The sequence below is a fragment of the Hyla sarda genome, chromosome 10 (genome assembly GCF_029499605.1).
Source record: "Hyla sarda isolate aHylSar1 chromosome 10, aHylSar1.hap1, whole genome shotgun sequence".
NCBI classification, from domain to species: Eukaryota; Metazoa; Chordata; class Amphibia; order Anura; family Hylidae; genus Hyla; species Hyla sarda.
In genome coordinates, this window is record NC_079198.1 from 7,794,187 (window position 1) to 7,820,232 (window position 26,046).

At 43.8% G+C, this 26,046-nt stretch overlaps 2 protein-coding genes across 12 annotated transcripts in view; both read right to left on the reverse strand.

The window, feature by feature from the left end:
* The window catches only part of LOC130294557 (alpha-tectorin-like), a 31,711-nt gene extending 31,294 nt beyond the window's left edge, over positions 1-417 (reverse strand). For 2 of the 5 annotated variants that reach the window (XM_056544545.1, XM_056544549.1), the window contains exon 1: positions 289-413. The gene's annotated coding sequence lies outside the window, so the exon portion shown is untranslated. Of the gene's footprint in view, positions 1-288 lie in introns of all 5 variants that reach the window. The other 3 variants (XM_056544547.1, XM_056544551.1, XM_056544550.1) reach the window with 2 other exon arrangements.
* Positions 418-3,802: 3,385 nt separating this feature from the next.
* CTU1 (cytosolic thiouridylase subunit 1) overlaps positions 3,803-26,046 on the reverse strand; it is a 71,072-nt gene continuing 48,828 nt past the window's right edge. For 4 of the 7 annotated variants that reach the window (XM_056544535.1, XM_056544536.1, XM_056544539.1 and 1 more), the window contains 2 exons: positions 9,316-9,823; positions 3,803-4,486 (listed from right to left, as the gene is read on the reverse strand). In XM_056544535.1, coding sequence (XP_056400510.1) covers positions 3,957-4,486; positions 9,316-9,823 — 1,038 coding nt within the window. In that variant the 3' untranslated portion in view covers positions 3,803-3,956. Of the gene's footprint in view, positions 4,487-9,315; positions 9,824-12,487; positions 12,795-13,622; positions 14,903-20,517; positions 20,653-26,046 lie in introns of those variants that run through there. The other 3 variants (XM_056544540.1, XM_056544538.1, XM_056544537.1) reach the window with 3 other exon arrangements.

A 26,046-nucleotide genomic window follows, 5' to 3' on the forward strand; every position in this document is an offset into this window, starting at 1 on the left:
TGTGGGATCTACTGTATATATAATGTGAGGGGTGGACTCACTTGTGGGATATACTGTATATATAATGTGAGGGGTGGAGTCACTTATGGGATCTACTGTATATATAATGTGAGGGGTGGAGTCACTTATGGGATATACTGTATATATAATGTGAGGGGTGGACTCACTTATGGGATATACTTTATATATAATGTGAGGGGTGGAGTCACTTATGGGATATACTGTATATATAATGTGAGGGGTGGAGTCACTTATGGGATATACTGTAGATATTTAGATGTCACCTACACTGGAGATTAGTTTGGAGGATACAGCAGCTCTAAAGGGCCAATGCTGGGGAGGACTTGGTACGTCTATAAATTACATGAACGCTTCTTCACTTACATTCAATTAAAGTTTTTGATGACACAATCCGAAATACAAGACAAAAGCGAATTATCACAGTTCAGAAATAAGAACATGATGGACATGAATCTCCAGTAGAGAAACGTCTTCTCGGTCTTTTCTTGTCCTCCTACGTTTAACAAGGAAAGTTTGTGAAGAATAAAGAGTCAGAAAGTATAAAACACGAAAACACCAAAGGGTAGAACCCGGAGCGTCTCCCAGTCCTCTGACTGCCCTGACCTTATGTATCTCACAACCACAGAGCGTATCGGAGGCTTGTAATATGCTTCATGGAGCACGGAGAAAGCTGAACGACCGCCAGGAGGAGCAACTGTACCACAAAGGGCAAACTCTACCTCAGCTACGTGACTGCGATTATTTAACCAATAGGAAACTAAATATAATAACCTACATGTAAAAGACTATACCTACTATAATACTGCCTCCTATATACATGAATATATCTACTATAATACTGCTCCTATATACAAGAATATAACTACTATAATACTGCCTCCTATATACAAGAATATAACTACTATAATACTGCCTCCTATATACAAGAATATAACTAATATAATACTGCTCCTATATACAAGAATATAACTACTATAATACTGCTCCTATATACAAGAATATAACTGCTATAATACTGCTCCTATATACAAGAATATAACTACTATAATACTGCTCCTATATACAAGAATATAACTGCTATAATACTGCTCCTATATACAAGAATATATCTACTATAATACTGCCTCCTATATACAAGAATATATCTACTATAATACTGCTCCTATATACAAGAATATAGCTACTATAATACTGCTCCTATACACAAGAATATACCTACTATAATACTGCTCCTATATATACACACACACAAGAATGTAACTACTATAATACTGCTCCTGTATACAGGAATATAACTACTATAATACTGCTCCTATATACAAGAATATAACTACTATAATACTGCCCCTATATACAAGAATATAACCTACTATAATACTGCCCCCTATATACAAGAATATACCTACTATAATACTGCCCCTATATACAAGAATATACCTACTATAATACTGCTCCTATATACAAGAATATAACTACTATAATACTGCTCCTATATACAAGAATATAACTACTATAATACTGCTTCCTATAAACAAGAATATAACTACTATAATACTGCTTCCTATAAACAAGAATATAACTACTATAATACTGCCTCCTATATACAAGAATATAACTACTAGAATACTGCTCCTATATACAAGAATATAACTACTAGAATACTGCTCCTATATACAAGAATATAACTACTATAATACTGCTTCCTATAAACAAGAATATAACTACTATAATACTGCCTCCTATATACAAGAATATAACTACTAGAATACTGCTCCTATATACAAGAATATAACTACTAGAATACTGCTCCTATATACAAGAATATAACTACTATAATACTGCTCCTATATACAAGAATATAACTACTATAATACTACTCCTATATACAAGAATATAACTACTATAATACTGCTCCTATATACAAGAATATAACTACTATAATACTGCTCCTATATACAAGAATATATCTACTATAATACTGCTCCTATATACAAGAATATATCTACTATAATACTGCTCCTATATACAAGAATATAACTACTATAATACTGCTCCTATATACAAGAATATAACTACTATAATACTACTCCTATATACAAGAATATAACTACTATAATACTGCTCCTATATACAAGAATATAACTACTATAATACTGCTTCCTATAAACAAGAATATAACTACTATAATACTGCCTCCTATATACAAGAATATAACTACTAGAATACTGCTCCTATATACAAGAATATAACTACTAGAATACTGCTCCTATATACAAGAATATAACTACTATAATACTGCTCCTATATACAAGAATATAACTACTATAATACTACTCCTATATACAAGAATATAACTACTATAATACTGCTCCTATATACAAGAATATAACTACTATAATACTGCTCCTATATACAAGAATATATCTACTATAATACTGCTCCTATATACAAGAATATAACTACTATAATACTGCTCCTATGTACAAGAATATAACTACTATAATACTGCTCCTATGTACAAGAATATAACTACTATAATACTGCTCCTATGTACAAGAATATAACTACTATAATACTGTCTCCTATATACAAGAATATAACTACTATAATACTGCTCCTATATACCAGAATATAACTACTATAATACTGCTCCTATATACAAGAATATAACTACTATAATACTGCTCCTATATACAAGAATATAACTACTATAATACTGCTCCTATATACAAGAATATAACTACTATAATACTGCTCCTATATACAAGAATATATTCACTGTTTGTTCTGTCTGCTTCTTGCTGACGTCTTTCATCCACATAAATGGGGAGATTCATTAAGACCTGTGCTGAAGAAACGTTACCCATAGCAACCAATCAGATCCATTCTTTCATTATTCAGAGGCCTTTTTCAAAAATGAAAGCAGCGATCTTATTGGTTGCTATGGGCAATGGGTCAACGTTTCCTCAGCACAGGTCTTGATGAATCTTCCCCCCAATACAGCCCATGTGACCTAAGCTCCCCCCATGGATCTGATCACTTCCTGGTTTCCTGTCTACACTGTGACCCTGTGGTTGCCAGGCAACAGAGCACACACTTTCCCACAATCCCCCTTGCTTGCTTACACAGTAGAGTCTATTGAGCCTTGTGCAGTTGTACTGAGCATGTGCGACCGTCTCAGTAGATGCCCCAAGATGCTTGTAACCAAGGGCAACGAGGCATAGCCAGTAGGTCACATGGGTGATTAGTATAAGTATATATATAATTTATCTCAGAAGTACTTATACATTGGAAATAGGTTTAATTTCACGTAACATAAAAACGCTTAAAATTATTTCTTAATATCTGTATATGAATAGAATAAAATAAAACTAAATAAAGCAGCTCGTGCTCGATACATCTTTGGTGATAGCTTAGGTCAGTGTTTCCCAACCAGAGTGCCTCCAGCTGTTGCGAGACAAAAACTTGTGGTTTTGCAAAAAATGGAGGCAGTGTGGTTGGGAAATACTGGTCTTGGTGGTCCCAAAACTGGTGGCTCTCCAGATTTTGCAAAACTACAACTCCCAGCATGCCTGGAAAACTGGGTTTGAAACAACCTAGTCCAGTGTTTTCCAACCAGTGTGCCTCCAGCTTCTGCAAAAACTAGAACTCCCAGCATGCCCAGACAGCCAAAGGCTGTCTGGGCATGCTGGGAGTTCTAGGTTTTGCAGCAGCTGGAGGCACACTGGTTGGAAAACACTGGACTAGGTTGTTTCAAACCCAGCCGTCAGCTGTCCGGGCATGCTGGGAGTTGTAGTTTTGCAACATCTGGAGAGCCACCAGTTTAGAGACCACTGGGTCCTAGAAGATCTCCGTTGGATGCGTTTCACTAAAATAAAATAAAAACAAAAAAAAAAAGGGCAAAACTATTTAAAAAAATTAATATGGCCGCTGCATCAGAAGTCCACAACCTTCAGCTTTCGTGTTTCGGCTTCACTCAGCGGTTCCTGCGCCAAAAGCTTATGGTGAAGTTTATGGTGTTTGCCGATCCCCAGTTTGGGGAGGCCGCGGTTCAGTCCCTCTAACAACACACAGGCCTTGCACAGTCCCTGGCTGGAGATGTAGCCGCAGCGGGCGCAGTTCCCTTGCACGGGCATGCGGACGTCTTCCTTCACCGACAGGTTTTCCCCGGAGTGGATGATGTCCACGATGGCGCTGGGCCGCAACGCCTCCAGGTCCTTCAGGAAAGCGCGGGCGTGACCCCGATAGGCGTTGGGGGAGTAGATGCACTCGGTGGAGAAATAGTCCAGCTTTTTGAAGTAGGCGTAAAGCACGATCTCCTTCTCGTAGGCGTATTTCAGAGGCTTGCATCGGGGGATGGCGCCTTCACTGCCGGTGGTTATGGCCGTGCAGCGGCGCAACCGCGCGATGTCTCCTCGAAGGAAATTCATCAGGACGGTTTCCGCAATGTCGTCCGCGTTGTGACCTTCGAGTGAAGAGTGAAAGGGGATTTAAGAAAAAATAAATAAAAAAAATAAAAACAAACCAAAACCACCACCACCACCACCACCACCAAAACCACCACCAAAACCACCACCACCACCACAACATGGTGCTGGGCCCTGTAAAAATTCAAATAAAATAAAGCCACTTACCTATCACCAGTCCATCACAGCTCCCGGTTGGTCCCTGTTTTTTTTTTGCTTCCAAGAGGAGCACTCATTGCAGGACCTGCTGGCTGAGCCAATTACTAGCTACAGCGGTGTTCCGTCTCGGCTAGTAATTCGCTGATTAGACAGGTCCTACAAAGAGCACTTGTCTTGGAAGACAGGAGATTGAGGGATCGATGAAGGCAAACAGGAGCTTTTGGTGGACCAGGGTTAGGTAAGTATGGCTCTTATTTATTATTTTTTTAAATGAGGCCCCGCACCAGGTTATTTTTTTTTTTTTATGCTGGTGCTGCTTCAGGAGACGTGTATAACTACTATATACAGTATATACCTTGATCTCATACAGATAGCAGCTGTGTACAGATAGAGCTGAAGGGGAGGTGTATAACATATATATCTTGATCTCATATAGATAGCAGCAGTATGCAGATGGAACTAGAGGGAAGGTGTATAACTACTATATTATCCTGATCCCATAGAGCTAGCAGCAGTATACAGATAGAGCAGGAGGAGAGGTGTATAACTACTATATATCCTGATTCCATAGAGACAGCAGCAGCAGCATACAGACAGAGCTGGAGGAGAGATGAATAACTACTATAATATATATATATATATATATATATATATATATATATATATATATATATATATATATATATATATATATACATACATACATACATACATACATACATACATATACACACACACATATACACACACACACACACACACACGCACACTGATCCCATAGAGGTAGCAGTAGTATACAGATAGAGCTGGAGGGGAGGTGTATTAGTACTATACATCCTGATCCCAAAGAGATAGCAGCAGTATACAGATAGAGCTGAAAGGGAGGTGAATAACTACTATATATCCTGATCCTACAGAGATAGCAGCAGTATACAGATAGAGTTGTGTAGGGGGGGGGGGGTCTGTGAGCTGCCAGAAGGGAACTGGTGGGTGAGGATGTAATTCTGTATTTTAAAAGGAAGTCAGGTGACCCAGAACTGATCACATTCTCTGACACATTAAACACCGATTTACTGTACGTCAGGCTGGTGATCACATGTCCCAGTTACAGTAATGAAACACATGAATACAGCTGTGTTGGAGTAAAACAGATAGCGCTGTGGGACTATGGCGAATGTGAATGATATGTGGGGGGGCTGGAGGGCTTATTAAACGTTAAGTTCACACTAAGGAAACTGATCTGTGGAGACATTTTTAAATCTGCAGCAGATCAGTCAATATCTGCAATAAAACGTATTATGTCTTTTGCAGCGAATTACATCGATCGACTGTGGATTTGAAGGGGTACTCAGCTGCCCCAGCGATCGGAACATTTTTGGGGGTTGTGATGTCACAGCCACACACCCTCAATGCAAGTCTATGGGAGGGGGCGTGGCATTTGCCACGCCCCCTCTCATAGACTTGCATTGAGGGGGCATGACGTGTCAACGTGAGGGGCGTGGCCGTGACATCACGACCCTCACAGCCTACACCCAGGGAATCCGGATCATGCAGATTTTAGTGTGGATTTGTCACTGCAAGATTTTCTTGTGGATCAGAAATATAAATGAGGCGCCAGCTCTAAAATCCACAACAATACATGAAATACTGAGGATTCTCCCCCAGTGACGTCAGGAGAGAAACTAAACTAAAACCCTGCGCTACAAGTTATTCAATGGGGGGAGGGGGTGAGGGATTAAGATTTTCTTTTGGAAGGGACTTATTAAGGGAAACTACTTAAAGGGGTACTCTGCTGCTCAGCGGTTGGAACAAACTCTTCCGAACGCTGGAGTCGGCACCTCGTGACATCATAACCCCGCCCCCTCAATGCAAGTCTATGGGAGGGGGCCTGACAGGCGTCATAAGTGGACGGTGCATGACGTCAAGAGCTCCCGGCAGCGGCTCCAGCGTTCGGAACAGGTTGTTCCAAATGCTGAGCAGCGGAGTACCCCTTTAACCCCTTAACGACGCAGGACGTATATTTACGTCCTGCGCCGGCTCCCGCGATATGAAGCGGGATCGCGCCGCGATCCCGCATCATATCGCGTCGGTCCCGGCGCTAATCAACGGCCGGGACCCGCGGCTAATACCACACATCGCCGATCGCGGCGATGTGCGGTATTAACCCTTTAGAAGCGGCGGTCAAAGCTGACCGCCGCTTCTAAAGTGAAAGTGAAAGTGACCCGGCTGCTCAGTCGGGCTGTTCGGGACCGCCGCGGTGAAATCGCGGCGTCCCGAACAGCTGATCGGACACCGGGAGGGCTCTTACCTGCCTCCCCGGTGTCCGATCGACGAATGACTGCTCCGTGCCTGAGATCCAGGCAGGAGCAGTCAAGCGCCGATAATGCTGATCACAGGCGTGTTAATGCACGCCAGTGATCAGCATTAGAGATCAGTGTGTGCAGTGTTATAGGTCCCTATGGGATAATAATCAGTATAAGAGATCAGTGTGTGCAGTGTTATAGGTCCCTATGGGACCTATAACACTGCAAAAAAAATGTAAAAAAAAAGTGTTAATAAAGGTCATTTAACCCCTTCCCTAATAAAAGTTTGAATCACCCCCCTTTTCCCATAAAAAAAATAAAACAGTGTAAAAAAAATAAAAAATAAACATATGTGGTATCGCCGCGTGCGTAAATGTCCGAACTATAAAAATATATCATTAATTAAGCCGTACGGTCAATGGCGTACGCGCAAAAAAATTCCAAAGTCCAAAAAAGCGTATTTTGGTCACTTTTTATATCATTAAAAAATGAATAAAAAGTGATCAAAAAGTCCGATCAAAACAAAAATCATACCGATAAAAACTTCAGATCACGGCGCAAAAAATGAGTCCTCATACCACCCCATACGTGGAAAAATAAAAAAGTTATAGGGGTCAGAAGATGACATTTTTAAACGTATAAATTTTCCTGCATGTAGTTATGATTTTTTCCAGAAGTGCGACAAAATCAAACCTATATAAGTAGGGTATCATTTTAACCGTATGGACCTACAGAATAATGATAAGGTGTAATTTTTACCGAAATATGCACTGCGTAGAAACGAAAGCCCCCAAAAGTTACAAAATGGCGTTTTTCTTTCGATTTTGTCGCACAATGATTTTTTTTTCCGTTTCGCCGTGCATTTTTGGGTAAAATGACTAATGTCACTGCAAAGTAGAATTGGCGACGTAAAAAATAAGCCATAATATGGATTTTTAGGTGGAAAATTGAAAGGGTTATGATTTTTAAAAGGTAAGGAGGAAAAAACGAAAGTGCAAAAACGGAAAAACCCTGAGTCCTTAAGGGGTTAAAAGGGGTACTTCGGTGGAAAACATTTTCTTAAAATTAAATAGTTAAACAGATTTGTAAATTACTTTGTAAAAAATCTTAACCCTTCCAGTACTTAGCTGCTGTATGCTCCACAGGAGGTTGTGTAGTTCTTTCCAGTTTGACCACAGTGCTCTCTGCTGACACCTCTGTCCATGTCAGGAACTGTCCAGAGCAGGAGAGGTTTGCTATGGGGATTTGTTCCTGCTGTGGACAGTTCCTGACATGAAACACAAAGGAGACCTCCAAAAAACTCAGGATCAAGCAGGGCGCATGGAACTCAGGTGAAACAGAGAAGGTTTATTACCCACAATGAAACGCGTTTCGCGGAAAACCACTTAATCAGGCATCATGCCTGATGAAGCGGTTTTCCACGAAACGCGTTGCATTGTGGGTAATAAACCTCTGTTTCACCTGAGTTCCATGCGCCCTGCTTGATCCTGAGTTTTTTGGAGGTCTCCTTTGTGTTTGCTGTTGTATCCCAGGAGTGGCTGCTATAGGTTCCTTGATCTATAGATCACCTACACGCTTTTCCATTGTTGTACTTGGCCCAGTACCACCATCAAGGGTGAGCACTTCCAAAATTGTGTTCATCCACATTTTGTATCTATGTTATCACACCATGCAGCGCTTTCCTTTGTTTTAGCAGTTCCTGACATGGACAGAGGTGTCAGCAGAGAGCACTGTGGTCAGACTGAAAAGAACTACACAACTTCCTCTGTAGTATCCCGCAGCTGATAAGTACTGTAAGGATTACAATTTTTAATAGAAGAAATTTACAAATCTGTTTATCTTTCTGGCACCAGTTGATATGTGGGCAGCTACCTAATGGGGAAATTCCCTACCTACCTACTGAGGGTTTCTACCTAATGGGGGAATTCCCTACCTACCTATTGGGGGTTTCTACCTAATGGGGGAATTCCCTACCTACCTCCTGGGGGCTTCAACCCAATAGGGAGGATTCTCTACCTACCTACTGGTGGCTTCAATCTAATAGGGGATTCACTACTTACCTATCTTCTTGGGGCTTCCCTACCCACTGGGGGAATCTCTACCTACTGGGATATTTTACCTAATAGGGGGAAATCCTATGTAACTACTGGGGACACATCTTAATTATGAATGTCTGTGAGGGCCTCATGTTTGAGTTTTGCCTAAGGCTTCACAAAGTCTAGATCTACTGTAACATTTAAAAAAAAAAAAAGTATTGTTGAGTACTTGGGGGGGGGAGGTAGCGGTACTCAGACTCTGCTTTAATAAAATGGTATTGGGACATCCCTAGTATAAAATGTATAAATTTAAGATGTAAGGCTACTAACCTGTGCATATCTTGTTGACCCCCAGCATCATGGCCCCTCGGTCCAGCGCCTGCCTCCTGAACACCCCACAGAACGTACAGTTGTTCTTGAGCCCCACTTGCTTGACGATCTGGTCCATGGTCCAACCATATAGCTCCTGATAGGACACAATCTTCAGGGGCAGCTCGTACTGCTGCTGGTTCCTTTTCACCGTTTCCAAGGAGTCGTCTCTGTATCCCGAGATGCCCTCATCCACAGAGATCAGGATAAGTTCTAAGCCGTACCGATAGCGTTCGTTCAGGACCTTCATGACATGGGCAAGGACTGTAGAGTCTTTCCCGCCCGAAGCTCCGATGCCGACCTTCTCCCCCGGCTGAAAGAGCTTGGCAGACACTATGGTGTGGTGGATCTCCTCCTCGAAAGCATGGAAGAAGCATTCCTTACACAAAGAATGGCCAGTCTTGGGTCTCCGCAGGACTGCCCGGTGGGTTTCACAACTACTACAATTCGCAGGCATCCTGGTGGTTCTCTAATGGAAAAGGAAGCATTTCAAGACATTTTCAACAGGAAGATCTAAACATAGAGATATCATGAACGTGACAGGTTCTACCATGACAGAGCAGTGCCATTAAAAGGGGTACTCCACCCCTAGACATCTTATCCCCTATGCAAAAGATAGGGGATGCGATATCTGATCGCTGGGGTCCCACTGCTGGGGACCCCCAAGATCTCTCTGCTGCACACGGCATTTGTTTAGAGCGTCGGGTGCAGCGCCGGAGGCTTGTGATGTCACGCCCATGCCCCCCACTGCAAGTCTATGGGAGGGTGCGTGACTGCCGTCATGGCCCCTCCCATAGACTTGCATTGAGGGGACATGGTCGTGACGTCCCGAGCCTCCGGCCCGCATGGCCAGTCATCCGGCACGGAGCAAAGTTCGCTACGTGCACCGGATGTCTGGGGTGCCGCAGCCGAGATCACAGGGGTACCCAGTGGTGGGACCTCCGCGATCAGACATCTTCTCCCCTAACCTTTGCATAGGGGATAAGATGTCTAGAGGCAGAATTCCTCCGTTAAATAGGCATCAACAACTCAACACTGGCCTTCAATATGTCAGCTGAACCCAATTTCAGCTGATGAACCTCCTAAATCCCCAACAGCAAATGTTGGAGGACAGAAGGTTCTGGAATATTGGATTTTAAATAACCTATAAATACGCCACTACAGCGTATAGGGTAAACCCACTAAGAGTAAAAAATGTATATAATAAAATAAATAAAATAATCTAATAAATCCAATAAACATAAAATTAGTAAATATAGTTTTATTTTACAAAAAAAGTACATAGAGATAGAGATATATATATATATATATATATATATATATATATATATATATATATATATATCTCTATCTATCTATCTATCTATCTATCTATCTATCAAGGATAAAGCCGGTCACGGTGAAACGCGTTGGAGGTGATCGCAGGGACGTGGAACCTACCTTCTTTATACATGTGGGGTCAAGTATTTATATTCTGACACCTTCACTCTTAGCACGTTATTTGTTTTGTTCTCCTTGCACTGCTTTATTGTATTTATCTCATACACATATATTTTTGTGTTGCACATTGCACTTTATGTATACTTGTGCTTGATACACATTTTATAAGGTTAATACACTTTTTATGTTATATATATTGTCACACTGCACATATTTCATAGCAACAGGTGTTTTTATGATCCATTGGTGATCAATTGACCCCCGCATTTACATTTTTCTTATTTACATCTTTTTTCCCGTCCCTGCCATCTTTTGCATTTTTTAAGCTTAATAAATATATATGTATATTTTTTATTTTTTTTACATTTTATTTATTAATTATACACATTACCAAATTGCGCTATTGATTATTATCACTTTTATGTATGCTATATAGCTATATATTCTTCATTTGTGTATGATTTTTTCTAGGTTGATATTGGATTTTAGCTGTTTCATTTTTGAGGGCTTGGTCCACAAGCTTTCAGTGTTTACGGTCATCTTAAAGCTGGTCATCCTGGAAGAGACACCAGGGCCTGGGTGTGACTGCTACTACTAAACCCACTATAGCCTAGTGGGCTGTGGACCTCCAGCTGTTGCAAAACTACAACTTCCAGCATGCCCGGACAGCCAATGACTGTCCGGGCATGCTGGAAATGGTAGTTTTGTAACATCTGGAGCTAAAGGAGTACATTTTCAAAAATTTTGCTTTGGAAGGATTTACTAGCCGTCATATTCAACATTCGATTAGGATTCGTGCAGGAGCAAGGACTCCTGTCAAAAGACAGGCGTCCCTACTGTACACTGAGCAGTGAGACATACACTGTATGCTGGCTGCTCAGTAAAAGGAGGAGAAGTATTATCCAAAGGATAGAGGATACATTTTAGATTGCAGGAGGTTCGACTGCTTGGACCCCCCACGATCTCCTTCGTGTAGAGGTCGTAACACGTCGTTCCTGAGGAGAGCCAGGCCCTGTACAGGAGATCACGGGGAATCCCAGCTGTCGGACCCCCCCCCCCCCCCCCCCCCGCAATTTAAATCTTATCCTTTAACATTTGCCGTGCTGGGTGAATGTAGTAAACAACTGGGCTGAGCGCTCTGCCCTTTGACACAAGTCCCCCCTCCTCCACGTAATTTCTGTGGCACTTTACACCATCAGCGTAGGGCACCATGGAATTTGAACAAAACTAATGTCCATTTTTAGGGATATCTGGAGCGGATTCTATATGGTTAGAATCCATTCGGTGATCTCTATTTGCCATTTTTCACCAGTTTTCCAACCCATTCAACCTCCAGCTCTAAAATGGGCCGGCCACAAGTGTAATGGGTCACACAGCAAGATCAGGAAAGCAAAGTGCTGTCCTCCACTTTCAGATCCAGTACAAAACTTCTTCATTTAAACAGCAAACATCAGACAAGAATAAATTAACACATTTCAGGGTTCCCCCATAATAATGGACCGTTAAAGTATTGAATAAAGAGGTCTTCCTAGTGGATCTGGAAGTGCTAAACAACACTTTACTTACCTGGTTCATGAGCTAGTGGGTGTAGATTTAGTAACTACGCACTCATGCAGAAGAGGGGATTCTGCTCTCCATTATCACTAGAGCACAGAAGCAGCATGGAGGACATTAGAGAGTAAAATACACAAACCAGCTCTCATCTCTTGTAAACTCTATCCAGCATGGACGACCTGGAGCTTGATCCATAGTGGACGAAATTACTTGTCCAGCAGGTTAAGGTTCCATAAAAGTGAGAATTAAAATCTTAGTTCACACAGCACAAATGGAACTGACATGTTTCATCCATCAATTAACTTAAAGGAGTACTCCAGTGCAAAATAGCTTATCCCCTATCCAAAGGATAGGGGATAAGTTATAGATCGCAGGGGGTCCGAGCACTGGGGCCCCCCGGGATCTCCTGGACAGGGCCGCGGCAGTCTGCCGGAAGTGAAGTTTCGTCCCCAGCAGAAGGTCGCGGCAGACACTCCCCCTTCATGTATCTCTATGGGATTCATGGAGGGGGCATGCCCCCTTTCCTGTATATTGCCGCGGCCCCGTACCGAAGATCGTGGGGGGCCCCAGCACTCGGACACCCCGCGATCTATAACTTATCCCCTATCCTTCGGATAGGGGATAAGCTATTTTGCACTATAGATGTCCTTTAAATGAGTGCTCCGCCCCTAGACATCTTATCCACTATCCAAAGGATAGCGGATACAGTGTCGGATCACGGGGACCCCCACAATCTCTCTGCTGCACTCAGCGTTCGTTTAGAGCATCAGGTGCAACGCCGGAGGCTCGTGATGTCACACCCACGCCCCCCCCCCCCCCCCCCAATGCGTGACGCCCCTCCCATAAACTTACATTGAGGGAGCGTGACCGTGACATCATGAGCAGGGCGTGGCCGCGATGTAACGAGCCTCCGCGTGGCCAGTCATCCGACACGGAGCAAAGTTCACTCCATGCACCGGATGTCTGGGGTGCCGCAGCCGAGATAGCGGGGGGTCTCCAGCAGCAGGACCCCCGCGATCAGACATCTTATCCCCTAGGGAACAAGAAGTCTAAGGGCGGAGTACCCCTTTAATCAGATGATTCTACATAGATGACAGATCTGTGATTAAGAAAATTGTTGGCTGAAACAGGTCAGATGCAGATGTGCTGTTCGAACTAAGATTTTAATGGAAGAAATAAAAAAAAAGTCTTACGGAACCTCAACCTGCTGGACAAGTTGTTTTTTCTGATGACGTTATAGAGCAGCGCAAGCTGATTTCAGGTATAACACTTACTACAAGCTGCTGCAGTCCTGTGTATGTCTCTGCCTCGTCTCCAGCTGCTTTCTCCTCCTCTCCATAGACTTCTATAGGCAGCTGTAACTAGACACTAAGGTAAGTCGCTCTGTCTCGAGATGGATTGAGCAGTTTTTCAGAGGACAGGAAGGGAGTCTGATAAGTTTGTTGCCTATTTAAAGCTCCTGTGTGACCGACAGGCCCAATGTATGACAAGAAACACAAAATGAACTGTATGTGTGATAGATATGAGATTGTCTGACTACTGAGATTCGCACAATGGCGACTACTCTATACAAATATTCCCTTCCGTGCGGAGGTAGTTCAACCAGAGGATCGGCGACTAGTGGTGGGCCCCAATGATCAGTCCCTCGCTGGTCTAACATTTACCACCCACCCGCCCACCCTGTGCATAGTGGAAATCCCAATTAGAGGGAATATCCATTTTTCCGTAAATGAAGTGAATATATTTCGGATTTTTAATCCTCACTATCTGCTTGCTGTCAGTGGATGGAAATATTCTGGTTTTACATCAGAAGCAAGATGTGCATCTATCTCAGCACAGTATGGTCAGGGTCTTCGTCCTACAAAGGCTCAATCTCCCCAGTAAATGACAGCAAGCAGAGATCTTGATAATGGAATCAAAACACAACTACATAAGTCTCAACTCCAACGTATTAAAGTTAGTGCCACTCGCCAAAACTTGCATCATTGTGACGGATCTGGAATGTCCGATATGGGGCAATGCAGGTTCTGTACAACAATTACTTCAATCCTATTACAGCCTGTGGGTCTATGCCCGGTTTTACATAGGCTTCTGGAACCAGGCATAATGTCCCATTAAAGGGGTACTCCGCCCCTAGATGTGTTATCCCCTATCCAAAGGATAGGGGATAAAATATCTAATAGCGTGGGTCCCGCCGCTGGAGACCTCACGATTTCGGCTGCAGCACCCCATACATCCGGTGCATGGAGCGAACTTCGCTTCGTACCGGATGACTGGCGATGTGGGGCCGAGGCTCATGTCCCTCAATGCAAGTCTATGGGAGGGGGCGTGACGGCCCCTCCCATAGACTTGTATTGAGGGGCGTGGCCATGATGTCATTAGAAGGGCCCAGCCGTGACATCACAAGCCTCCAACGCTGAACCCAACACTAAACGAGGCCGCTGGGGACCCCCGCGATCACTCTGCTGCACCCGGCATTTGTTTAGAGCGTCGGGTGCAGTGCCGGAGGCTCATGACATCACGACTACGCCCCTCTTGTGACGTCACGCCCACTCAATGCAAGTTTATGGGAGGGGGCGTGACGCCCGTCACGCCCCCTCCCATAGACTTGCATTGAGTGGGCGTGGTCGTGACATTACAAGCCTTCGCCCCACATCGCCAGTCATCCGGCACGGAGCGAAGTTCACTCCGTGCACTGAATGTCTGAGGTGCCACAGCCGAGATCCCCTCAATCAGACAACACAAGATGTCTAGGGGCGGAGTACCTCTTTAAGGCCCACACTAGAGTTACTCTATGAGGGTCCAGAGAACCACCCTGCCCATGAAGTCACTCTATATCCTTAAATTTCCAATGACGGACATATGTCCTTCTAAATCAGTCCAAGGAAGAAAAAAAGGAAGAAAATGGAGGAGATCCGGTCTTGCAGTAGGTGAGGGTCAAGGGTCCCAGGTGCTCAGGTCGGAGGAAGGGTAATAATTCGGTAACAGAAGTTTATGGGACGAGGATCAACGCTGGGAAGAAGGTGGCAAAGAACCGGATGGAAGGGCTGAGAAGGGCCCCAAACCTCCCAGGCGCACGTCTCTGGCAGCTCCACATTTCAAGAGTTTGAACATCTGAGGGTGATTGGTGGAGAAGTGCGTCTCCAGCGCCAGGTCCCGCACACTCTGACTCCTTTCTCCCGACAACACTAGGGTATGGCAGACTTCACAGAACATGTGCACGCTGCCCAGAAGACGCTCCCGCAAAGCCTGATGGTACGCAGAAGGCCCTGAACCACTTTGCCTATCTGACTGGGAGCCAGAGGTGGTAGACGGTCCAGATGAAGTAGCCGGAGCGCTCGTGGCTTGACGTTTGGGCTTTTCTTCTTCTTCATCATCATCTGAAGAATAGGGGAACACTCTTTTAGTAACTGCATGGGGGAGAATGCTTCCACCAATGCCACCACAATCTGAGGGCATGGTATTGGGGCCACAGTACCCTGAGGCCACAGCTTTCTCATAGACCTCTTGCCTGGTCATGCCATGCCGTCGCTCTAGGTGGGTAAGAAGACAGGTGGTGCCAACCTTGCCTGGATTAATGCCCCTTCTTACTTTAGCTTGGCAGAGAGTACAGGTGACAACAAGTTCCCGTTGTATGTTGGAGGAGCCGCCAGGGACCCCAAAGAAGCACCAGGCTGGGGAGCCAAAGGCCCAGGGCCCAGTAGTCACTCGCTCGCTGTCCGCAGTAGGAGCTGTAGAGAGAGGCTGAGCCTCCTCTGGAGGATTGGATTCTAATGCCGCTTCTGCACCCGAGTTGGCACTGGTTTGGGGAAGGCAAGCAGTGGTGTCAGCGTATCCATCTGCCAGGGGAAGCAGTGACATAGTGGAAGCCAAAAACTGCAGCGGTATTAGGACTGGGAGAATGGGACACGGCTGCTATTCACAAGACCTCCGAGAAGATCTCCAAGATCACCCCGACCACTTCTACAGCCGTAAAGAAGTCACTTGATGGATCTCCTGACATCACTGACTCTCTGCCCTGTGACAGGGGGAGGCCTTCATCCTGTAAGAGAAGCAACAAGGTCTTCAGTGCCTTCTCCTGAATGTAGGTGCTCCAAAGACATTCTTAAAGGGGTACTTCTGTGAAAAACATTTTTTTTCATATCAACTGGCTCCAGAAAGATAGATTTATAAATTACTTCTATTAAAAAATCTTAATCCTTCCAGTACTTATCAGCAGTTGAAGTTCAGTTCTTTTCTGTCTGACCACAGTGCTCTCTGCTGACACCTCTGTCTGTCTCAGGAACCGCCCAGAGCAGGAGAGGTTTTCTATGGGGATTTACTCCTACTCTGGACAGTTCCTGAGACAGACAGAGGTGTCAGCAGAGAGCACTTCCTCTCCCATAGACATGAATGGAGGGGGTGTGGTGTGACATCACGACCATGGCCTCCGAGCGTTCAGAACACTAGAGCACCAGAGTACCCCTTTAAATGTAGTGCGGGCGCTGACCAACCATTCGTGGTCTATTCCACAGACAGACCACCAATAAGTACCAAAAAGGTTTTTTTTTCCTTCCTGGAAAATCTTTTTAAAGGGGTACTCCGCCCCTAGACATCTTATCCCCAACAAAAGCGACAGGCCCCCTGCGATTCCCCCTGCAGCAGCCCCGCACCTCAGCAGCCCGGAGCTAAGTTTTCTCTGAGGCTGATGACGGGCGGTGCAGGGGACGGGGCATAGTGGCGTCAAGACCCCGCCCCCTCAATACAAGTCTATGGGAGGGGTGTGACGCCCCTTCCATAGACTTGCATTGAGGGGGACGGATGTGATGTCACGAGGGGGCGGGGCTGTGATATCACTATGCCCCGTCCCCTGCACCACCTGTCATCAGTCTCGGAGAAAACTTAGCTCTGGGCTGCTGAGGTGCCGGGCTGCTGCAGTAGGGGATCACGGGGGTCCCCAGCGGCGGGCCCCCACGATCAGACATCTTATCCTTTGGATAGGGGATAAGATGTCTAAGGGCGATGTACCCCTTTAAGTATTGACGGCCATCAATGACCCATCAAAGCCCTACCGATCAAATGAACTAAGGGCTTTAAAGGGATATTCTGGTGGAAAACAAATGTTTTCAAATGAACTGGCTCCAGAAAGTACATTTTTTCTATACAAAAATCTTAATCCTTCCAGTACTTATCAGCTGCTGTATGCTCCACGGGAAATTGTGTAGTTCTTTCCAGTATGACCACAGTGCTCTCTGCTGACACCTCTGTCCATGTCAGGAACTGTCCAGAGCAGGAGAGGTTTGCTATGGGGATTTTCTTCTGCTCCAGACAGTTCCTGACATGGACAGAGGTGTCAGCAGAGAGCACTGTGGTCAGGCAGAAAAGAAGTTCAAAAAGAAAAGAACTTCCTGTGGAGCAAATAGCAACTGATAAGTACTGGACGGATTAAGATTTTTATATAGAATAAATATACAAATCTGTTTAACTTTCTAACACCAGTTGATTTGAAAAAAAAAAAAATATATGTTTTTCACTGGAGAACCCCTTTAAGTTAACCGGCCCAAAGACTGAGGCTGCACTACCGAAAGACTCTGACGATCACATGTTCTACTACTGATGTGCTGTGACCTTGTGTGGCTCCAAATCTACATCAATGTCTCCACATAGTCAGGACGTAGATACTAATGTAAATGGTGGGCACTGCCATCCAATCACGTGGCAGATGGAGACCAGCTACCGAATATGACATCACTACCTACTAGGGATCAACCGACTATCGGTTTGGCCGATATTAATCAGCCGATACTCTCGATTTTGGACATTATCGGTATTGGCAATTACCTTGCCGATAATGCCCCACCCCCCGGCCAGAGAAGACCGTCGCCGCTGCTGTCCCATTGCCTTCTGATCCTCTGGCCACATACCGCCGCTTCTGCCCCATTGCCTCCTCCCATCCTCTGCCCACATACCGCCGCCGCTGCCCCATCGCCTCCTGATCCTCTGCCCACATACTGCCGCCGCTGCCCCATCGCCTCCCCCCATCCCCGGTGTTATAATTACCCGTTCCAAAGGTCCGCGCTACTTCTCGCTCCTGCGCTGTTGCTGTGCACAATGATGAGTGACGTCCCCAACGCGAAGTCACCATCAGTGCGCACAGTGACAGCGCAGGACGCCGACGGAGTCAGAAGTATCGCGGACCCCAGGAACAGGTAATTATAACACCGGGGATGGGGGGAGGCGATGGGGTGGCAGCGGTATGTGGCCAGAGGATGGGGGGGGGGGGGGGAGGCGATGGGGCAGCGGCGGCGGCATGTGGCCAGAGGATGGGGAGGGGATGGGACAACTGTGGTGGTTGGACTCAGGACCCCCGGACAGGCAGGGGGAGTGAAGCGGGGGGCGGCGGTGGTTCTCTGGCCCAGCAAAAGCCGCTGCAGTTCTTTGATTTAATGCGCCCGCTTTAAATCATTGATCTGCAACGGCTTCTGCCCCGCCGGGGTTGAAATAGCCGATAACTTATACCGGAATATCGGTATAAGTTATCGGCTATCGGCCTGAAAGGTGACAGATTATCGGTATCGGTCGATCCCTACTACCTACACTAGTTTAACTTGTGACTTTCTACCAATGCAACCAGAAGTTTCTGGGTAAGGGTCATGTAGCATTATACAGCGGCCCGATCATGTGATACACGGACAGGCCGGAGTCTATCCCCAATAGAAGAGCCTCTTTGTTAGTCATTTTCGCTACGGCCACTAGGGGGAGGTCTACAAGTCAACATCACTACCCTATATAACTGGTGGCAATACGTTTATATAAGGTCCTCCTGAGTGTCTGCGATAACACATTTTTTAAAGCGCCCGGCGCCGTATGCTAATGAGCCTATGTGACATCTCGGACTGTAATCTCCCTACTCCATTATGATTAAAGGGGCACTCCAGTGGAAAACCTTTTTTTTTTTTTTTTTTTTTTAATCAACTGGTGCCAGAAAATTAAACAGATTTGTAAATTACTTCTATTAAAAAAAAAATCTTAATCCTTCCAATACTTATTAGCTGCTGAATACTACAGAGGAAATTATTTTCTTTTTGGAACACAGAGCTCTCTGCTGACATCACGACCACAGTGCTCTCTGCTGACATCTCTGTCCATTTTAGGAACTGTCCAGAGTAGGAGAAAATCCCCATAGCAAACATATGCTGCTCTGGACAGTTCCTAAAATGGACAGAGATGTCAGCAGAAAGCACTGTGGTCATGATGTCAGCAGAGAGCACTGTGTTCCAAAAAGAAAAGAATTTCCTCTGTAGTATTCAGCAGCTAATAAGTACTAGAAGGATTAAGATTTTTTAATAGAAGTAATTTACAAATCTGTTTAACTTTCTGGCACCAGTTGATTTAAAAAAAAAAAAAAAAAAAGCTTTCCACCAGAGTACCCCTTTAACAACCCGTGCAACGCCCAACGTCTGGCGCAGTCGATATCCATAGGCCATACCCAGGGCTGTCAATCATGTCTGAGTAGGCGGGATTAAAGCCTGGGGCACCATGACTACCCAACTTGTGACTCTCCAGCTGTTGCAAAACTACAACTCCCATCATGCCCTGACAGCAAAAGGCATGATGGGAGTTGTAGTTTTGCAACAGTTGGAGTCTCGCCAGTTGGGTGGTGGCACAAGAGCACTAATTTGCAAACACATGACCCCCTCAGCACTACGAGACCCTCACCCATCTGCTGGATACAATTGCACAGACCCCTTTATTCTAGTGATCTTTGGTGGTCCCACCCCACCTCTTAAAGGGATACAAACCCATAGGTCCGTTTTAGAAAACAACTTTGGCGCTTATACTATGGCCTAACCTACTAAAGTCTCCGTAGGCGATCCATATGCAGGTTAGGCTCACCAAACCCAAATTACATACAGAGGACACCCAGCTCGTAGCATATAGATATATAAGCGGTTTCCACCACTATAACAGTCACAGCAGTCTATCATGTACATACAAATAGGCCAACAAGGCACCGGCCTAGTGCGGCAGTTTAAATGGGGCGGCAGAAATGATATATTACTGACTTCACCATGGTGTGGCCCTTTAAGAAGCATATATCGATTAGGTAAGTGTCCCAATACTGGTGATGGCTGACAACCCTCCCCCCACACAAAAGCAGAAGCAATGAGCCCCATTAGCCCCCCTCACCTATCTGGTCTTCTCTCCCGTACGTAGCTCACCCCAGAACACGTTTATTCTCCGGTTCAACCCTTAATCTCCGTTTAAACTACAACTCCCGAGAAGCCCCGCACAGCTATCAGCATTCTGCGGCGTCTAGGTGGCATGCCGGGAAATGTAGTTCTGGTGGACGCCGGGAGCGGGGCTTTGTGACGTTACGCTTACGCGCCCGGAAGCGGACATTTTCTCGGAGTCCAATCTGTAGAGGCCGCTGCGACCGGCGATGTGGAGACAGGTTAGGAGAAGGAGATAGTTCCCGTGTATCCCGTGTATTAATCATATGTATGTGATTCCGGTTCTGGACACTAGATGGTAGTAGAGGACTGAGTCCTTGTATGTAAACGTTTGTATGTAATTCTGCTTCTGGACATTAGAGGGAAGTAGAGGACTACATCTAGATTTTATGGATTAGTAGTCTTTTCCATATCTGTTCTATAAGCTACAGGGTCAGCGCATAATGAGAGTTGTAGTTTTGCAACAAGAGGAGATGCACTGGTTAAAGAGAAATAGATAGATAATTAGATAATATATAGATGGGTACACAGATATTTGACAGATAGATAGATAGATATGAGATATATAGATATGAGATAAATAGATATGAGATAGATATGAGATAGATAGATAGATAGATATGAGATAGATATGAGATAGATAGATAGATAGATATGAGATAGATATGAGATAGATAGATATGAGATAGATATGAGAGAGATAGATAGATATTAGATAGATAGAAACATAGATATGAGATAGATATGAGAGAGATAGATAGATAGATATGAAATAGATAGAAATATAGATATGAGATAGATAGATATAAGATAGATAGATATGAGATAGATAGATATGAAATAGATAGAAATATAGATATGAGATAGATAGATATAAGATAGATAGATATAAGATAGATATGAGAGAGATATATATATGAGATAGATAGATAGATATGAGATAGATAGATAGATATGAAATAGATAGAAATATAGATATGAGATAGATAGATAGATATGAGATAGATATGAGAGAGAGATAGATATGAGATAGATAGATATGAGATCGATACATAGATCTAAGATAGATATGGGATAGATAGATAGATATGAGATAGATAGATAGATAGATATGAGATAGATAGATAGATATGAGATAGATGTGAGATAGATAGATAGATATGAGATAGATAGATAGATAGATAGATAGATAGGAGATAGATATGAGATAGATACATAGATAGCATTTTTATATACTTCCTTATACATTTTTCTTCTTTTTTTATTTTATTTTTTCTTTATTATTTTTACGCCTATTTTTTTTGATATTTAGCGTCACCTTGTATATATTGCACTATATTTTACCTTTCCTATGCCCCCGTTGTTGTTCCTCTATGAATGGGACATTATGACACACAGTTGCGGCGCGCTTTTATTGTGTAGCCCCCATATTGTGACAATTCATCTTTGATATCTGCGACTTTTTGTTTATTCTTTCACTAAGTTTTCACTATGTTACGCTAGAGCAGTGGTCTTCCACCTGCGGACCTCCAGATGTTGCAAAACTTCAACTCCCAGCATGCCCGGACAGCCAACGGCTGTCCGGGCATGCTGGGAGTTGTAGTTTTTGCAACATCTGGAGGTCCGCAGGCTGAAGACCACTTTTCCGAGTATTACCCAAACTATTACAATACACAGCTGTCACCTTTCTCTTTTTCATTTGTATAAATAGGACACTATTCACATGTGCGATAGAGGCGCGCGCTTATTCTCAGCCCTTATTCTCCTTCCGTTATGTCAGATATTATACTATATATAGTCATGTACTTTGCTATTATATCTGGCAATAAATATGGGCAGGTGTTGTTACTCTGTTCGCCATCCACCTGTCATATTTGCATGATTTGCACTTTAGATGTTTTGTACACTGTGTTCGATCTTATTTATGGCAATAATTATTATACAGAATTATTTAATGATAATGTTACCTGATATATTGCTGATGTCGTGACCTTTGCACTATGCTTGATAAAGACGGTGCGATACCATCGAAACATTGCATGTGACATGGGTCAATAACAAAATTCCCTGGAATTGATGGGTGTGCTGCTGGAATTCTTCATGGTTGGATGTTTCTACACAGACTGGGACTGGGACTGCATCAACCTGCCTGAACCCCGGGACCATCTGCTACTATTATTGTGGATGTGCTGCCTATTTCCTGGATATAGATATGAGATAGATAGATAGATAGATAGATATGAGATAGATAGATAGATATGAGATAGATAGATATGAGAGAGATAGATAGATATGAGATAGATAGAGAGATAGATAGATAAGAGATAGATAGATAAGAGATAGATAGATAAGAGATAGATAGATAGATATGAGATAGATATGAGATAGATAGATATGAGATAGATAGATATGAGATAGATAGATATGAGATAGATATGAGATAGATAGATAGATATGAGAGAGATATGAGATAGATAGATATGAGATAGATAGATATGAGAGAGATAGATAGATATGAGATAGATAGAGAGATAGATAGATAAGAGATAGATAGATATGAGAGAGATAGATAGATATGAGATAGATAGATAAGAGATAGATAGATAAGAGATAGATAGATAAGAGATAGATAGATAGATATGAGATAGATATGAGATAGATAGATATGAGATAGATAGATATGAGATAGATAGATATGAGATAGATATGAGATAGATAGATAGATATGAGAGAGATATGAGATAGATAGATATGAGATAGATAGATAGATATGAGATAGATATGAGATAGATAGATATGAGATAGATATGAGATAGATAGATAGATATGAGAGAGATATGAGATAGATAGATATGAGATAGATAGATAGATATGAGATAGATATGAGATAGATAGATAGATAGATATGAGATAGATAGATAGATATGAGAGAGATATGAGAGCCAGAGCCCGCCGCAAAGCGGGACGGATTTGCTGCGGCAGGCGGCTCCGAGATCGCTACCCCTGGCAAGGTTCGACCACACAGGCAGCTGAGGAGATATAGGAGGGATACAGCAACACGTGGTTAGCAGAAGGTCAGGGCAGGCGGCACAGGTACAAAGTCAGGAACGTAGCAGGAGGTCAATAGGCAGGCGGCACAGGATCAAGGTCAGGTCACAGAACAATGGGGTCAGGTACACGGCAAGACTACAAATGCTTTCTCTAGGGCACAAAGACAAACAAAGATCTGGCAGGGGTGAGTGGGAGGTGCTGATACTTATAGGAAAGGTGCAGGTGTGAATCATAATTACGGGCGCACTGGCTCTTTGAATCTTAAAGCTCCGGTGCGTGTCCTAGGAGGCGGTGGCAAGCACACCGGGGCTGCGAGAGGACCGGAGGGACAACAGAGAGCGGAGGTGAAAGACAGGCTGGAATTCGCATGCGGGCACGTCCTGTAATGCAAATCCCGGCCCGCTGAGGAGGAGAGAGGAGGAAAGCGCTCACGGCAGCGGGTCCGGCTGGATCGCTGAACGTTACACAGCAATCACATAGGTAGTAATCCCATAAATCCCATAATATATATATTGATTCTAGTAACCGCTCCTGTTAGGATTCGGCTAGCTGGATGTGGATCCTCTGTGTCAGCGAGGGATTGGCGTGGACCGTGTCGGTGGACCGGTTCTAGGTTGCTACTGGTTTTCACCAGAGCCCGCCGCAAAGCGGGATGGTCTTGCTGCGGCGGTAGCAACCAGGTCGTATCCACCGGCAACGGCTCAACCTCGCTGACTGCTGACAAGGCGTGGGACTATCCACCGGCAATGTCAGTGCAGCGCTCCCGGTCAGCGGGTCTGACCGGGGCGCTGCAGAGAGAGAGACGTCACGAGCGCTCCGGGGAGGAGCAGGGACCCGGAGCGCTCGGCGTAACAGCTCCCTTCACAAGACTCAGCGATAACAGGCTAAGCTCTGATCATCCACTGCAAATCCAGTCTCAGATATCAGATAGGTGTCCTATCCAGCATCAGATAGGTGTCCTTTTTGGTATCAGATAATGTTCTATCCGGTATCAGATAGGGGTCCTCTCAAGTATCCGATAGGTGTCCTTTCTGATATCAGATAAATGTCCTCTCCAGTATCTGATAGGTGTCCTGTCTGGTATCAGATAAATGTCCTCTCCAGTATCTGATAGGTGTCCTGTCTGGTATCAGATAAATGTCCTCTCCAGTATCTGATAGGTGTCCTGTCCAGTATCAGATAGGTATCCTTTCCAGTATCTGATAGGTGTCCTGTCCAGCATTAAATAGGTGTCCTGTCTGGTATCAGATAAATGTCCTCTCCAGTATCTGATAGGTGTCCTGTCTGGTATCAGATAAATGTCCTCTCCAGTATCTGATAGGTGTCCTGTCTGGTATCAGATAAATGTCCTCTCCAGTATCTGATAGGTGTCCTGTCTGGTATCAGATAAATGTCCTCTCCAGTATCTGATAGGTGTCCTGTCTGGTATCAGATAAATGTCCTCTCCAGTATCTGATAGGTGTCCTGTCTGGTATCAGATAAATGTCCTCTCCAGTATCTGATAGGTGTCCTGTCTGGTATCAGATAAATGTCCTCTCCAGTATCTGATAGGTGTCCTGTCTGGTATCAGATAGCTGTCCTTTCTGGTATCAGATAAATGTCCTGTCCAATATCAGATACTATGATACCAGACATCCTCCAAACACCATATGAAAAAAAATATATATATAAAATAAAATTATACAAAATATAGAAAATAGTAATATCTCACAAAATAATAGTGAATTCTACATAAAAATAATATAAATATTTCCTAAATAACGCACGTAATAACCGGTTGCACTTATTATAGTCACCATTCCCATCATACACATCTATTATCACAAATACCCATCACATATTTAGATCCTATAAATGTATTAGTCACAACTACCTCATCCAGAAACCCTGCGCTCAGGAATTGTATATAGCACTATATATATCCCTTCACACGCAAAAATGACAAGTGTCCAAGCCAAAGTTAATAAGTCCACATCACTAGATTTATCTATATATAAAGGGAGTGTCAAAGCCAACACCTCTAAATTATCATAATTAAATAGTCAAAGCTGGTATCTGATCCGTCCGTATTCACTCTCATCCTCACATAATATCGAGGGCATCCTAGTTATCCCGTATGATTTACCTATCCGTGACATATGTTAACTAAGTGTTTTATATAAGATCATGTGACACTAAAAATATATGTGTGAATATTCATTCGGCACTCTAATTAGCGTATCCTATGCGCATAAAAACCATTAACCCAATTCATGAGTGTCATTATTATATATAGAAAAATATGTATATGCATGTGTGGTAACCATGGGGTAGCTAGGAAGATACTTGATCACTTCGTGACGCCAGGGCACCGTTAACCTATACAAAAGTGGTCTCCAACCTGCAGATGTTGCAAAACTACAACTCCCAGTATGCCCGGACAGCCGTTGGCTGT